General features: G+C 39.6%; 1 protein-coding gene and 1 long non-coding RNA gene across 2 annotated transcripts; both read left to right on the forward strand.

The window, feature by feature from the left end:
• The first annotated feature begins 841 nt into the window (after window positions 1–841).
• LOC117264880 (uncharacterized) lies at window positions 842–6,034 on the forward strand. Its single transcript, XM_033639184.1, has 3 exons — window positions 842–1,101; window positions 3,948–4,027; window positions 4,932–6,034. The coding sequence occupies exons 1-3, from the start codon at window positions 933–935 to the stop codon at window positions 5,121–5,123; spliced, it is 441 nt and encodes a 146-aa protein (XP_033495075.1). The 5' UTR covers window positions 842–932; the 3' UTR covers window positions 5,124–6,034.
• Window positions 6,035–7,649: 1,615 nt separating this feature from the next.
• LOC117264560 (uncharacterized) lies at window positions 7,650–12,932 on the forward strand. Its single transcript, XR_013488243.1, has 3 exons — window positions 7,650–7,705; window positions 9,407–9,533; window positions 12,744–12,932. It is a non-coding gene; the product is annotated as an uncharacterized LOC117264560 (long non-coding RNA).
• Window positions 12,933–16,033: the final 3,101 nt, after the last annotated feature.

Here is a 16,033-nt window from a genome sequence, read left to right on the forward strand (position 1 = left end):
AGTTACAACTACTTCTTTCTTTTGGAAACACAGGGAGTACGTGAGACAGCCCTGAAGCATAGCAGTATATATATGTTTTGATAAAGAACTGGCTAAGAATCATTCCCACCATCAAATACATAAGAGCTCACGTTAAAGCCAAGCAGCTGCCCTTGAAATCTGATGACCTTTAACAGCATGGGAAGTGGATATTATTACATATGAAATACGTTAAGCACAAGAGAGCTCTATGGCGCTCTGTACTTTGGCCAAGTGTTTAGGGAACAATGCAGAAAAAAATATAGGCAGGGCATCCTGAATACAGTCAGAAAAAAATGATAGAACAATAATTCCTTATAATAATGTCACCTGGACTGTGTTTGAGTCCAGAGCAGGACCAAATTATGAGAAAGACAAATTCAAGCTTTTCTCACTGAAACAGCTTTGAAACATATTTTATGATATGCATGGAGCCCCTTTAATCTTATCACTGAAACTTTCCGGTTGGAAAGTACGCTTACGTAAGTCACTCAAATTACTCAGGGTCCTGAATGCAGCATGGACACAAATGTAGCTACAGGAATGAAAAATGCCTGTTGTTTTACAATATAATGTCTGTAACAAGCGTGTTGCGGATCTGTGGATAACTGCTTGTCTTAAAGCTACAGCAAGTATCTCCCTGGAGCTATAATAAAATGTTGGAGACCTGTTGGAGACCTGTCGGCGTCCATTAGTGTAAAACTTTAACTGAAACCATGCAGGTCACTGTTGTTTGTTGCTGAGAGGCGTGATGAGAGGGGGCGGGTACTGTGCGTGTGTAAACCTGCCTCTCTAATAAGTTTTAGCAGGAGCAGAGTGAGAGGAGACAAAGAACAAGACGTCCAGATAACGACTTGGATGTACATACAGTCTGCAGCTGGCAACAGGCGAGGATTTCCTTATCGGTCAGCATCATGGCATCAGAGGAGAGGCGGCTCGTTACAGTCAGGATGAAGCTGGTTATCATGTGCCTGTGCATGCTGCATTTGTCTCTGACCAGTGCTGGACTCTTCATCCACAACGATCTGCAAACTGCCCACACCAATGTGTCAGTCAGCAGGGGAAAAGCCTCTCAAAGTACAGGTGAGTGCACGGGCTGCTTTCTGTACCTCATCATCAGTCGCTGCTGCTGCTGCTGCTGTTTTAGTCGGATAACACAGGTAATAAAAGCAGAGATCAATAAATTCAATAATGAAGACTAACTTGTTTATAACTGTATAAATAATTGGCGGTTTAAAAAGTAATATAAAGGTCACTATGAACAAGCCACCTGCAATATTTATCCTCCTGAAAATATCATAGAAAAACATATAAATGTCATAAATTGAGACATTAAGTATTTCTAAAGGAAAAAGGGGACTTAAAGTACTACACAACATAAATGGTTAAACTTGCAACTATTTAACTATGAAGTTTATTTTATATTGTGACCATGTAAATGTCTATTTAGCATAATTAATATTCCTAAAATGCCCATTTCCAGTAGAGCTTTAAAGGTGCTACAATCCCTCATCACAGGACTAAAGGATCTAAAAGTGATGGATTTCAGTCTGATTATGAATGTACTTTTAAATGTAGCATGTCGTCAGAACTTAAGTTGATTTGGTCCTCTTTTCTTGTCAAAACCTAACCCTAAAATCCTGTATACAATGTGAATAAAGCTCTCAGTATGGTATGGCTGGGGTGGGGTTGCAGGGCAGTGGTTATAGGCTCAGCTTTAGGATCTCTTTGTATGATAACTGCACAAGTCTGATGATTAATAAAGTGATTGGATGCAACATGTTTTGTTGATACCATTAAATTGTCACCCAGTTAATTCTATATTTTATATGAATGTGTCCTGATCCATGAAGCCATTAAAATATATGATGTATACATTTCAAAGTGCCCATATAAGGCTGTTGAATAACATACATGTCCACCTCATGTGGCACCATGCCAGCTGTAAGGTGATCTGGTGTTAGTCTCTGCCAAGTCATAAATTAATATTGAAAACTGGAGGACGTAGGTATCACTTAAGCTTACACACATGCCTCTCACTGCTGTACAAACTTGTACTGACTACATTACTGTACACACCTAATGCAATAGATGTTTCAACTTTATTCTACACTGCATTTCCATGCGCTTTACCGCTACAGGGACTTTGCTGCCCTTGTTCTTATCTGTCTGTTTCTGTGTAAGTACACTGAGAGCTGTGGGAAAAGAGTCTAACTCCTTGTATGGATACACATACTTGGCAAATGAAGCTGATTCTACAGATCAACTCCTCTATACACAAAGTTGTACAATAAGACACATGAGTTTAGATGGAAAACAAGTTTGAAGTTACAGTATTCAAGGGACTTTTCCTAACAAGACAGTGTTATATACATCCAGATTTACAACGGCATAAATTTAGCTGACTTATAACTCTTAGTGGGGAGTGTGCGCTTACAGGATTACAGTCAGAGTACTCACAGTAGCACCAAATCAAGGGTGGACTGGAGTATGCAGTGTGTCAATCTGGGGAAACACTTGGCCATTTTTCCAAAGCAAAACCCCTCATTAATGTATAATACTACTTAAATCGGACATCCAGAGCTAGCTGAACAAAATTTAAATTTGGTGTACGTGTCCTTATGTGAAGGTTAAATTGCTTTGCTGGTGCTAATCCATCATCATCAGTGTGACTGTGCAGTAAATTAGATTTAACAGTGAAGCCTGAAAACAGGCAGCAAGGCCTCTGGGAATTGCTGTCAGCTGTCTAGAATTGAGAAGATCTCTAAGTGTTTGGGTTTATCTCTCAAAACGAAGTCCCATATGTTGTTACAGCACAGCCTGTGTCTGAGAGGGTCATTTATTTCATTGATAAAATATACTGAAGGTGGAAATTCAGTTTACTCTGTATTTAAAATCCAGTGAATTCATATTCTTTCATAATCGTGTTATGAAAATGAACTTGTTATTGCATTCCTTTAGTAAAATGTCAAATATCTTATTATTTACTATGCACTATATGCACAATGCAGTAGTCTGTATAAGTGCACAGAGATTCATTGGAAGCTGAGATGCAGCTGGTAGCAGGAATTAGACACCAGACTCCCCATGGATTTTCATCATCTGGTGGACAGAGAAGGAAGTGACAGGGAGCAGGAGAGGCCCATCTTTAATCAATTTCTATGTTTTGTCTTGTGATTACAAAAGAATTGTATTATGATCTTGACCTAACTGACTTTGTTTGCTTGTGATCAGGAGATATTTACAGTGCTCTAGAGCAGGGGTGTCAAACATATGGCCTGGGGGGCCAGAACTGGCCTGCCAAAGGGTCCAATGTGGCCCTGTAGATGACTTTGCACACCTAATGTTGATGCACACGTGAAGGCTGAGATGTTTCAGGAGCAGTGAGCAGATACGCCCATAAGAGACTGCCTTAGAGGCTTTTCCACCCTGACCAGAACACAGCTCTCTGAAATAACAATGAATACTTACTGTAGTCATATTTAAAGATACTAAACATCGTGTAAAATATTGTCAACCAACAGCTTCAGTCCATAAGCATCTGTATCAGATGTCCATCTGAAAACGATATGGGCTGAACCCTGCTGCTGACACTGAAAAAACTTAAGATTGTAAGGCAGGGGATGACTTAACCTGCTGTTGTATTATTTAATTATAATTATTGATGAAATAATGTGAACATCACTCTAATTTTGCTGCTGGTAAAGGATGGGCTAATTTGTTTACTGTATATATGTCTGTGTAGCCTGTGAATTTCACCAAGGAAACACTTAAAGTTTTATCTTCATCCATATGGCATCATAATTTATTTGCTGATTATAACTGTATTAATAATCAAAGTAATAATAATGTTGTAAGATAAATATAGTGGAGTAAAAAGTGCTGTTCTGCAGAATTATTTCCTAAACACAGTCTTGATGTTGTCTCAGCAGGATCTTCGAACCAAGGCAGACAGAGACCACTGTTTGCGAGGAGAGGACAGTACGAACGACAAAGGATTTATGTGCAGGTAAGATCTGGGTGGTTGATATTCCAGTCACATTGAGCATCGGTCCCTAGTTAACGGGAAGCGTTTGTGCCTTGCAATACATTAATTATCTTTAAGGGTCTAAAATCTTGTTTTTTCTTAGTTCTACACACTGAATTTTGTTTTTTATCAATTGAAAAAAAAAGTCCAAAGATTCAGCTGCATTTTGCAGAAACACACATCTGATCATGGATGGATTCTGAAATGATTGACCATTATGCCACCTCACCGTTGTGTATAAAAGGTATAATCAGGGAATGGGGGGGCACAGTTGTCTCACCTTTGAGCCAGCATCGGAGGTAGTAACAACGCCAAAACAATGTCTGTATAAACAGGACAGCTAGCAAGACGAATTCAATCAAAATATTGTGCATGTGACCAGCTGCAGGAGATTTAAAAAGAAAGGAATAAATAAATAAAATAAAGGAAGAACAGCAGTCGACAATGTTGGCAAAGGGGGAAAACAGTGAGGTCCAGGAGCTCCTTACCTTGCGAGCAGAGGATGAGATAATGCCATTGTTACTGTTTAGCGATGTTATATGTCACACTAGAGAGGTCGACACCGTTGTGTTACATGCCACACCCGTCATGCCGGCTATGTAAAGTCACACACTGAAGTGGAATAATGCCGCCTGTGTAAAGATGCAAAGGCAGCATAAAGACTGGACTTTGTAGTGGCCCTATAATGCGATCTCCGTGTAAAAAGGGCTTCTTTGTGTCTCTTTGTAGTCCTTTTATATGTTTCTTTAATGTCATTTTAAGTCTCTTCCTGGTCAGGATTTGTTGAGTGACTTTTTGGGAGAAGGTGATAAAGGCAATGTCACACTATCACTTGAACCAAATTTACCCACTGTGTTTCTCTCTCTCTTCTCTCTTTACCTTCCAGAAGCCCAAAGCAGTCCCTGTTCTTCCAAAGGACGTTCCCCCTCCTTCTAAAGTAGCACTCAAACCTGTGAAGCCCAAGTGCTCTCAGCTTACACAAAGCTGTATGCCTCAGTCTGGCTGCTGTGACCCATGTGCCAAATGCCACTGCCGCTTCTTCAATGCAATCTGCTACTGCCGGAGGACAAAGTCGTAATACGAGGAGAGAGCATAAAGGACACAAAATACACCAGAAACGAGGCACAAAAATAAGCTCAAACACACACTGCAGGCCAATGAACAGAGATGCCGTCACCCATGCTGCCACATCACCTCAACACACAGACTGATGCATCATATGAATGGGACAATAGGTATCATCCCACAAAGTCAGCCTCTTAAGACGATAAAGGCACATTTGAAGAAGTTAAAAAAACTTTAATACCTCTTGTGAAAGGCAGCTGCTTGGAAAAACTATTATATCACCATATACTTAAGCTTAAATTCTTCTGTAATACTTTTATTGTCATGGGAATTCCTTTGAACAATACTTATTGTATGTTATCAGTATTATCATTATTGTTGTTATTATTTTTTATGTCGCAGACGTGGTATTTCACCACTGTTACAGTGTTTCAGCACTGGTGTCTACATATATTTTCTGTATGTGTTTTGTTTTATTAACATTATTATGACTCTACATGTGTCAATTACATAACTGAGCTTTATCTGATTAAAGAAGTTTATTATCAGCTCCAAGTCACAGATATTTGACAGCAATCGGGTATTAAATCAATTAATTTAACTGTGCTTTCTTGTGTTATTGCTCTCCTGCAAAATGAATTCATACCACATGGTCTCTTCAATCGACTGTCTCTAGCTGCAGTCTTTAAAGTGTCATCTTTGGGTATATTAATGTGTGTTTGAAACGCAAGTGCTAAAAGTACAAGCCCCAAAGTAAGGTGAAACAGAAGACTACAAACATGACAGTGAGGTAACGGTAAAGCACTACTGGATTGTTTGGATAATAGCATTCATGGCATTCATCATTGATAATACACAGACAGATTTCTGTTTTAAAAAAGCTGATTTTTGTACCTCAAAATAAATGTTGTCAATTATTCAGAACCACATTATTTCACTGGTCTTACTTGGTCAAACTATGTGACGTGATTTTTTGTAAACAATCTTTATGACTGTTAGCCATCGAAGCATTTCTTTGGTCAGTGACAGCCCAGTGTATTGTGTAATACTGAAAACATTATTAATAAATTGTTTTACATTTTGTGAAATTGCTTATTTGCCCGCTTGCCAAGTGTTAGAAAAGAAGAAAGATACTAGGGGAGAACTATTTGGATGATTGTGTTATGTTGGTAACTTTCAATTCAATTCAATTTTGTTTATAAAGCCCAATATCACAAGTCACAATTTGCCTCACAAGGTTTTACAGCATATGACATCTCTCTGTCCTGGGACCCTCACAGCAGAAAGAAAAAACTCCCCAAGAAACCCTTTAACGACAAAACACAAACAAACAAAAAAAATGGTAGAAACTTCAGGAGAGCAACAGAGTAGGGATCCTTCTTCCAGGATGGACAGATGTGCTATAGGTGTCACCTGTAAAGAACAGATCAACATGATAATGATTATGATTATGGATAAATTACACATTGAGAGAGACTGCGGCTGGGTATTATCTCAGTGTGAAAAGACAGCTTTTTTGGCAGTGACTGACGCAGAGAATCGCTGCCCAAGCACCAGATTTCAACAACTTCTGAGTGAGACGAGGTTGTCAAATGTTACATCTGCCCCCAAGTGCAGGGGCGATTGTAACAACACACACACAATAAAAACCCAACCATTTTAAACCCACTGAACAGCTAAAGTCAGTTTAACTGAAACGGTATAATTAATCACACGATTATACAAACACATAGACATAACTTTTACATGTATGAGACATCAGTTTGTCCACTGGCAGGCAGAGAGTCTGTACAGCAAATATGTAGCTAATGCCAGCTGGACACAGCTGACCTGTCTTTAACACATCCCAATTAGCCTCTACAGGAGCATTAATTTGTAGATTGATCTGTGGTAAATAAGGATCTGCCTGATCCTTACTTACCACAAATCAATCTACAAATGAATGCTCCTGTAGAGGCTAATTTGGATGTGTTAAAGAAAAGTCATTTAATTCAAGGAGCCCATTATCACAAATCACAATTTGCCTTAAGTGACTTTACAATCTGTAAAGTGTAAGGCACCCTCTTGCCTAAGACCCTTAATTCAGATGAGGAAAAACTGCCCCAAAAAACTTAAATGGAGAGAAAATGGAAGAAACGTGAGGAAGAGCACTCAAAGGGATCCCCAGATGTTGTGTGTACCAACCAACACAATAAAATTACAGCATAAACATCCAAATGACAAAATATATACAGATTGTAAACACAAGCAGAAACTGGATCCAGGAGGATGCCCTGATCTCCTCTTGATGCACTGTTTTCCTCTCGGTTTAATTCCATTCATCATTAATGTTAAGTGTTCTCTGTTGTTACTCACATCTCCTGTTTCACAGTGCTTCCTGTGCTTGTTTTTTTCCCACCAGTTTTCATTGTCAGCCCTGCCCTGATTGGTTTCAACTGCCTTTCTCTAGTCCTGCAGTCAACCCACCTGTTCTCACTTTCCCAATTATTGTTGCCTACTTATACCTGCTTAGTTCCTTTGTTCTTTGTTGTTTCCTCTTGTGGTTTCCCGGCGTTCTTGGGTTTTCCTGCTACCTGGTATCCATCTCATCTGCCTGTAAGCCCGATATCTTTAATTAAAGTACTGTTTCTGCATCAATCTTCCTGCTGTTCTGCATATGGGCCCTTCCTGCCTGTACTGCTTCAGTTAACTGTGACAGTCAAGCAGCAAGGTGTCTGAGAGAGAGCGACACAATGTATAAAAATAGAGATGAACTGGATCCTAACACTACGAAGCCATGTGAGCAGTGATCTGGGAAAGTTTTATTTGCAGCATTTTTATGACCTTCATGACAGAACACTGTGTCCTAAAGGGCAAATTGGCTTTTTACCACATCATTGCAATATTGACTAGAACTCAACTTCTTCAGAACTGAAGACGCTTTTTGGATAGAAGGTGAAACATCTTCAAGAAACTTAAGGGTTCCCATGACCTGGATGACTAAACATCTTCACCAAAACTGCAATACTGACTACATTTACACTCTACACCAGGGGTGTCCAGCCCTGCGTTCCAAATCGCATACTTCTACTATATACTTTTAGTATGTACTGCAGCTGCCCTTAAAAAGTATGTAGTGTAGTAGTGCAGTATGCATGCAGTATGCATACTATTGGGACACACTACATCCGCCATCACATCACTCCCTGAACTCCGACCCTCTTGCTCACTTCCGCCGCCGTCCGTAGCGCCACATTGGAATATTTTGTGTTGTTGTACTTCGGCTATGCAGCAAATCTCCTTTCGTCCAGCTCGCCAGAGTCGTGCATACCGTCAGAGGTGCCGGAGAGCTCTGTTGCTGTTATGGCGTCATGTATGTTGTTGTTTCTAATAAACTGACGTGTTCACGTAAACAGTCCCAAGCCTATTATTAGTGACCTGTCTACTGAACTAGTCACCAGTAGGCATATTAACCCCCTTCACACAGAGCTCTCTGTTGCTGGCAGATGTTTGTTGTTAAATATATTTACAGCTATGCAGCTGCTGGCACTATATTCTGTCTGCACGTGAAGCAGCCTTACATTCACATTACTTTTATTTGTAGTGTAACATACTTGCACATTCTTACTACATTACTTAATATGTATTTGACTTTTAGTATTTATATATTTGTTAGTCTATACTGCTCATACCTGGCCCATAGTGTATTCATATTTAGTCATATTCATTCATTATTTATACCACACTTACACCACTGCCTATACTGGTAGAATCTTCTATATTGTAGTCATAGTTGAACCCTAACATTGATTATACTATAATCACAATAAAGTTGAATGTTGTAACCGTGTTCTTGCAAAACTGTATGATATGTGACAGTATATAATCAGATCATTGCAGTCCTAATATGTAGTGTCTTAGAATCTCAAATTAAATAAATCATGTATGAAAAAAAGTGTGGGCGTTGGTTGTACACGCAGCTCAGTCAGTGTGACGTAACTTCCGCTGCGCAAAGGATTGTGGGTCAGAATGGCCAAAGAAGCATGCTGACATGCATACTGTGAAATATGACCGGATGTAGTAGAACATCCTGGTACTTTTGGCATACTGCATCTGACATACTATGTATTGGGACACACAAATTCTTTTTCTGGCATATTAAATAGTATGGTAGTATGGGTACTGGAACGCAGGGAAAGTCATTTTACTTCCTGGACCTCATACAGCCCAATTTGATCTCTAGTGGGCCAGGGCAGTAAAACCATTGCAAAATAACCTATAAATAACAACAAATGTCAAATGTTTCCCTTTTTTTAGTGTGAAGAAGTACAAGAACACCCTGAAAACATTCATCCATTTATAAAACAAATGATCAACAGCCCGTGATATACTGCTCCTGCTCCACTGTCTCCTGAAAGTAGCCCAAATATGTACAAATTCAAAAGTAAGTCTCAGTTTTTCCACATTCAGTCAGTCTGCTACTCACTTTTACATGTGACTTATTTTCATAATTTTCCACTCCCACAAAAGTGGAAGCTGTTGAGGAGGCAGGTTAAGTCAACTCCCTACCTTACAAACCATTTACAAATCTGGGGCCATATTCACAATCATTCTGAGAACACTCTCAGAGAGCTCCTGTCTTAGCCTAAAAACTTTTCATACAGTAGGGAGTCCTAGCTTAGGAGTGATTTAGGAAAGTTATCATAGCAGCTCTGGGCAGGGAAGAGGTAGAAACTTCTACCTGAGGTGTGGTTGACTCTCTAGGTGTGATGCATTCTTTTAACAGATGTGACTGGCTGTCAGAGGCATGCCCTTTTGTGAGCCTGCACGGTGTGGACACCCAGTGGAAATGGAATTAACTGCTGACTGTGAAAGTGGTGCATTGTTGGGTTTTTCCTGTTTTACAAATATCTTAGTGCTGTGATCACTTTATTTCTGGTGTTATATCATCAGATAGGAAATGTGTGTGTATCCCTAATGACATCAGCCACAAATATTATCCCTGCTCGATCTAAAAGGTAGTATTTCATTTCTCACTGTCATCCAGCCTTTGGAGAATATTTCTCTTTGTGTTTCCACCATTTTCTCCTCTGCTTCAGAAACTCTTAAGCCCCTGAGAAGATAAAAGAGAATAACTTTTAACTTTCTAGGGACCTAGTCTAAACTTTTTTGAGAAAATTTTCACAATTCTAAGAATTTTCTTTTTTCTCTTTGTACTAGAAAGCTTTGAGAATACGGCCCCTGAAGTTATGTCAGTACTGTAGCAGCAGGGTTCGACCCATATTATTTTAAGATAGAGGTCTGATGCAGATTATTTTGTACTGAAGCTGCTGGTTTGCAAAATTTTGCACAATGTTAAATATCTTTAAATATGACCATAGAAGTACTTATTGTTATTTCAGAGAGCTGTGTTCTGGTCAGGGTGGAAAAGTCTCTGAGGCAGCATTTTACATGAAGTATCTACTCACTGTTCAAATTGCTCCTGACTCTGGCACCTCGTAGACCCCGATCACACAGAAAGCATTTTACGGGTCCCATCGAGGCCCTGCATGCAGAACTTTGTGTGTTCATATTAAACGTGCAAAAAAAAAAAGAAAACACCAGCCAGTGCATGCAGGGCAGAATGAGGTTGCTACCCACTGATTATTACCATTAAAAACAATTAAATTTTGGTTTTGTCTCAAACTGAGCCCCCAGGACACACTGAGATTTCAGGCACTACAAACTCAGGAACTGAACCCTCCATACAGACACTTCTGTCAGCTGATCCTGAAACTCACTAATCAACTAACACCCATTACCGTTCAACCTCAGACCAGCACTCCATTCCAACTACTAAACAGAGTAAACTAAATTATTTCATCAACAAAATACCTATCTGGAACACTGAACAAATTAAAGCTCAAAACAAACTTCATTCCCATCTGGCCCTAAACCACGAGTATACACTGGCACAGTATCTCTTTACTGTCAGAGATACAAAGCAGAGACAGATCCTGACCAGATACAGACTCAGTTTAGCCATAGAGAAAGGTCTTGGTGACAACGTGGCAGATGAGGTAGAGACAGAGATGCACTTCCTCTTAAAATGTGACAAATACATTAATATCAGAGTGGAATACTTAAAGAAATTGGTTATTCAGAAACTTCACAGAGCTGTTTTTTTGTACGTAATGGCCTGATGTTAATAACACTACCTAAAATATAGTTTTTAAATTCCCAATTAGATGTCTGAAAAACAATGACCTCACAAGTAAATACACCCTTGAAAACACAAATCGATAATTTCTCTGAAGTTGCTAAAATCATAAATGTTTGTGATATACATTACATACCACCCTGTTCCTTTAGGAGCAAACATATTTGTTGTCATGGTGACAGCTGCTCCATCCTCCTCCCCTCTGTTCTCTGTCTGTAATTAACTTTGATTTAAAAGTGAGGTTGTTGAAATTCTCCATTGTTTTACAGCATAGTTACCATCAAAGGGGCTCAAAGGGGCTTTTTTCTTTCAGTTTAGTCAGGGCACAACAGCATTAAAACAGATTTATAACAATTAAGATGACAGGAGATGCTTGTTCTGTGTGTTAGTGTATCATTGTGTCTGCTGGACGGAGTCACAGTACAAACTGGAAAACAGGGCGTCAAACTTAATGCTAAAAAAACTAGACAGTCGGAGAGGTCTACACCTTTTTTGGTCATGAAACACTTGTTCTTCAGCAGGCGTGCAGGAGATTGGAACACAGATGGCATAAACAAAACTGGAAGTTTACAGCCTCTCGTGGCAACAGTATGAATTCAATTTAATGGGTCTGCTGCCAAGCTGCATGTTTCTTGCACTTAAAGGAATACTTCACCCACAAAATGACCATTTGTAAATCTATTAGTCATGCCGTGTTACCTTGAAGTTATGGGGGGAACTTTGATTTTCTTGCATGCCTCTGCGGATAATGTCAAACATATTGATTTATTTATAGACTGGGAATCACGTTTAACAGCTGCAAAACTATATAAAAAGATCCTTTTACAAACTCTCACATAATACATGCCGCATAATCCAAGTCTCACTTATTCAGTCATATGCTCAGTACGTCCTCTGGCTTTGAGGAGAGCAAAGATATATTTAACTTTGGGTTTAGTTTTTAGTTAAAATGCATGTGTTTGGGAAGCACTGAGCATATGAGTAGACATGTGAGTTTTGGATTGTACTGCATGAGTTGTGTAAGTTTGTTTAGTTTTGTTTTTATATAGTTTTATTGCTGTTAAACATGGTCCCCAATAAATCAATATTTTTGCCATTATCCTTGGAAGCAAAACAAAGAGTTTTCTTCCCAAATCCAACATTACATGGCATGACTAATCAATCAGGCTGTCCTTGTGCACAGTTTGTGCATTTTAAAGTAATGAAGTTAACTTAGGTTTGGGAGCAGGGCTACGCCTCAACCACACCTCTAATTACCTGCCAAGTCTACTTATACCTGATCAACCCATCCTGCTCTGTTTGTCTCAGATTTCTTGACCCACCCTCCCTTTCCCTCCCCTTCATCCATCATCCTCCCTACCTCATACCTACCAACATTCCTTCATCTTGTCTTCCCTTCTCCCCTCATCTTTTCTTATTCAGTCTGGTGCATACCGCTGTCATGTCTTATTCTAGGTACAGTCTGGGGGCCTATAATTAGCTCCGATGGATAAATGCCTGAGACGGACCCCCACACTGAGTTGCCCTCTTCCCGATCTCCAGTAAATCCTCCCAGATCAACCTATCAGAAGACATCCCTCTTCCACCCCACTTACATCCACTCACCAGTCCTCAACAACTAACACCTCCTGAATTACAATTAAACATTTAAATGACAAATTGTTGTGGTGTGGTCCTTGCTGATGAAATGCACCAAAATTTGTACCTATATGTAAATGCTTCTATCACATGTCCAATGTGCTGATAGGGGTAAAGAAGGAAGATGTCCTGTGACAGGTTGTGGCAGCAAACATAACACAACACTTTCCACAGGAGACCGGTGTTCTGAACTGTGTGACCTTTGACTCATTTTAAGGTATGTTCTCACCTTGTTTCTTTTCCTAAACCAAACCACAATATCTTTACCTGCCTAAACCTAACCTCCATACCTTTATGATAATTACCTAACTTTACGTTAAAGATATAGAGTCATTCGTGGCCTGCTAATTCGCAGGATGTCATATGAACTGTTGTGCTTGCATTTTTTGGGTGTATTCCTTTAATCAGTATCAGTGCATATAAACTTAGATGTCTCTTTGACACTGTAGCCAAACTTACCCAAAAACAGCCAACCCTTTAGCTGCAGTGCAATATATCAGTTAGTCTCTGTCCTTTTTAAGTTTGAGTCTTCTTTTGAAACATTGGGTGCATTCTGAATCACATACTTTTTCTTTTTCCTTTTAGTAGGTACTGCAGCAACCTTTAAAAAGTACACACTGATGCATACAGTATGCACACAATCAGGATATACTACTGTCTCATAAGTTATGCCCTGAACTTTTGCTCTTATATCCGTTACCTTGGAGACAAAACAAACCCCATTTCCCGAGCTTCCTCTGCTGTTGTTACTTTGCAAAGTATGTAGTTTAACTTTAGAGTTATGATTGCCTAGATTCTAACATATTATATTTGAGGCAATGAAATTAGGCTGCACATGCATTTCTCTTTTATTGTAATTTTTGTAAGTCATGTCCTTTTGTTGTTGGTCATCACTTATTTGAATGTGCTGTCATCCATCACTACGACTTCTGACAGCTGTCAAATAGCTGTCAGTCAGCTGTCATCTGTTTGCAGTTCAGTCGACATGACCTATCATTCGCTGTGCAGAGGATAGTGGGCCAGAATAGCCTGAAAAGCATGGTGGATTGCATGGGACATACTAAACCCTTTCTAGCACACTTTATAGTATGGTAGTATCAGTACTGAAACGCACAGATTGTCTAAGCGAATACAAACTTCTAAACCTACCACCCACCTCTTCCAACCCCTTCCAGCTAAACTTTAGATCTCAGGCCATTATTGGGCCCTCCAGCGCTTAATTTTGTCAACTTGTTTCTTACGGATTGCCTTCCTCGAGGAGATTCAGCCTCTCTTCTCTCTGTCTGCTTGTTTCACTCTCCTATCTGTCTGAATGATGTACTTTAGCTTTGCATCTTGTGTGCCAGTGTAATCTGTCCTCTTTCCACCCTTGAGGCAAATTTATTATTTTGGGGCATAAAATCTACAATAAAACACATACAGTACATGCATTGTACATTATTTTTTATTGAAAGCATTCCAAAAGACTGGGTAGGTTTTATCAGGATGAAACCTCCTGGAACACATTAACTGTAAGCAAAACAAGAAGATTTTACAGCCAGGGAGATTTGAACACTTTACCAGTCTGTACTGTTATTTCATGTTCATGTTGTTGTATACCTGCTGCAAATCTTTTTTATTTTCAGGGAAATCTGCTCTATTGAATTATGAGTTAAAGATCCAGTGTGTTGGATTTAGTGGCATCGAGCAGTGAGGTTGCAGAACTGAAACTGAAAAGATATAAAACTCCCCAGTGCCAAGCGTGTAGGAGAATTCCAGTGGCTGATGCAAAACGTGAATGGCCTCATCTCAAACCAGTATTTGATTTATTTTTTCTGGACCACCGTAGAAACAACATGGCTATAAAGATAGAGATTACTCATGTCAGAAACAATATGATAGTGTGTTTCATATGCTGGGAAAGATGAAGTTCCTGCGATGACAGTCATATCAGCTGTGTCTTGAGACTGAGATATCATAAATCAAACAAAGGTTTGGACTAATTTAATTATTCTTAAAATATTGCTCCAGATTAAAAAGAAAACAAAGGTATATAAATTGTTCATTGGTAGGTCAGGTCTGAGGTGAGGGGGAGAGGAAAGATGATGAGAGTCTATTGGCACGCTCTGCAGCATTTGTTTAGTTTACTGTGACATCTCTGGACCTCATATTTGCGAAAACAAATAGCTGATGTGAAAGTTCTGTCACAAAATCATGTTGTTACATATCCTTGTGCATTTTTAAGGGGGTATACAGAAATCCTGGAGCTTTGTGAGTGGGTTTACCTGTGTATCATGTAGACCAGTGGTTCCCAACTGGTCCAGCCATGGGGTCCAGATTTCTCCTTGGTTATTAGTTCAAGGTCCACACAATTTAAATTATTTACCCTTTCAAGGTAGTTTGCTGTCTCTCTCAAATAGCTGTCTGTTGGTCACTCTACAACAGGACATGGCACTGCAAAATAAAAGCACTGTGCCAGAAATTCAGTGTGCCTAAAAATTAAGTGTGTGTTTTTCACAAACATGACACGTTTTCAGGTCACTTGCGATCCATTCAGAATTTACCCACAATCCACTTTTGGACCATGACCCACCAGTTCTAGAACCACTGATGTAGACTGCGAGGGGGTCCTCCCTATGTTTCCCGGGTTCTATGTTCCCCGCTCAACCAAAAAGGGTTCTATGTTTCCCACTTGGCTGAGCGGGGAACATAGAACCCGGGAAACACAGAACCTTTTTTGTGTAAGTGGTACTGGTCTGCATTTGATCAAGGTGAAAATCCTACCCTGAAAATGAATTAAACATGTAAAAAATGTATGTATTCAAAGTCAGCACCCAGGGTGAAATGTACTTGAAAGAGCACAAACCTGCTCAGTCTGCAATGATGTGTGCTTCTGGATGGTTCCTCCCCTCAAATCAAGGGGGGGGGACTCCATTTAGAGCTGACTGCCAAACAAGAGAAATATGGCTCCAGTTTTTGTGAAGCAAAGGGAGTCGGCAAACATCCTCCCTTTTTCCCCCAGTTTCCTATCCAGCAAGAGTATGAATTCTTGCCTCCCGTTTGAAGCATATCCCATGCAATATCACACAGGCTGGCCTATAAATATACACAGCAATAAAAAAGTTTGA

This window comes from Epinephelus lanceolatus, chromosome 20, assembly GCF_041903045.1.
Source record: "Epinephelus lanceolatus isolate andai-2023 chromosome 20, ASM4190304v1, whole genome shotgun sequence".
Classification (NCBI taxonomy): domain Eukaryota; kingdom Metazoa; phylum Chordata; class Actinopteri; order Perciformes; family Serranidae; genus Epinephelus; species Epinephelus lanceolatus.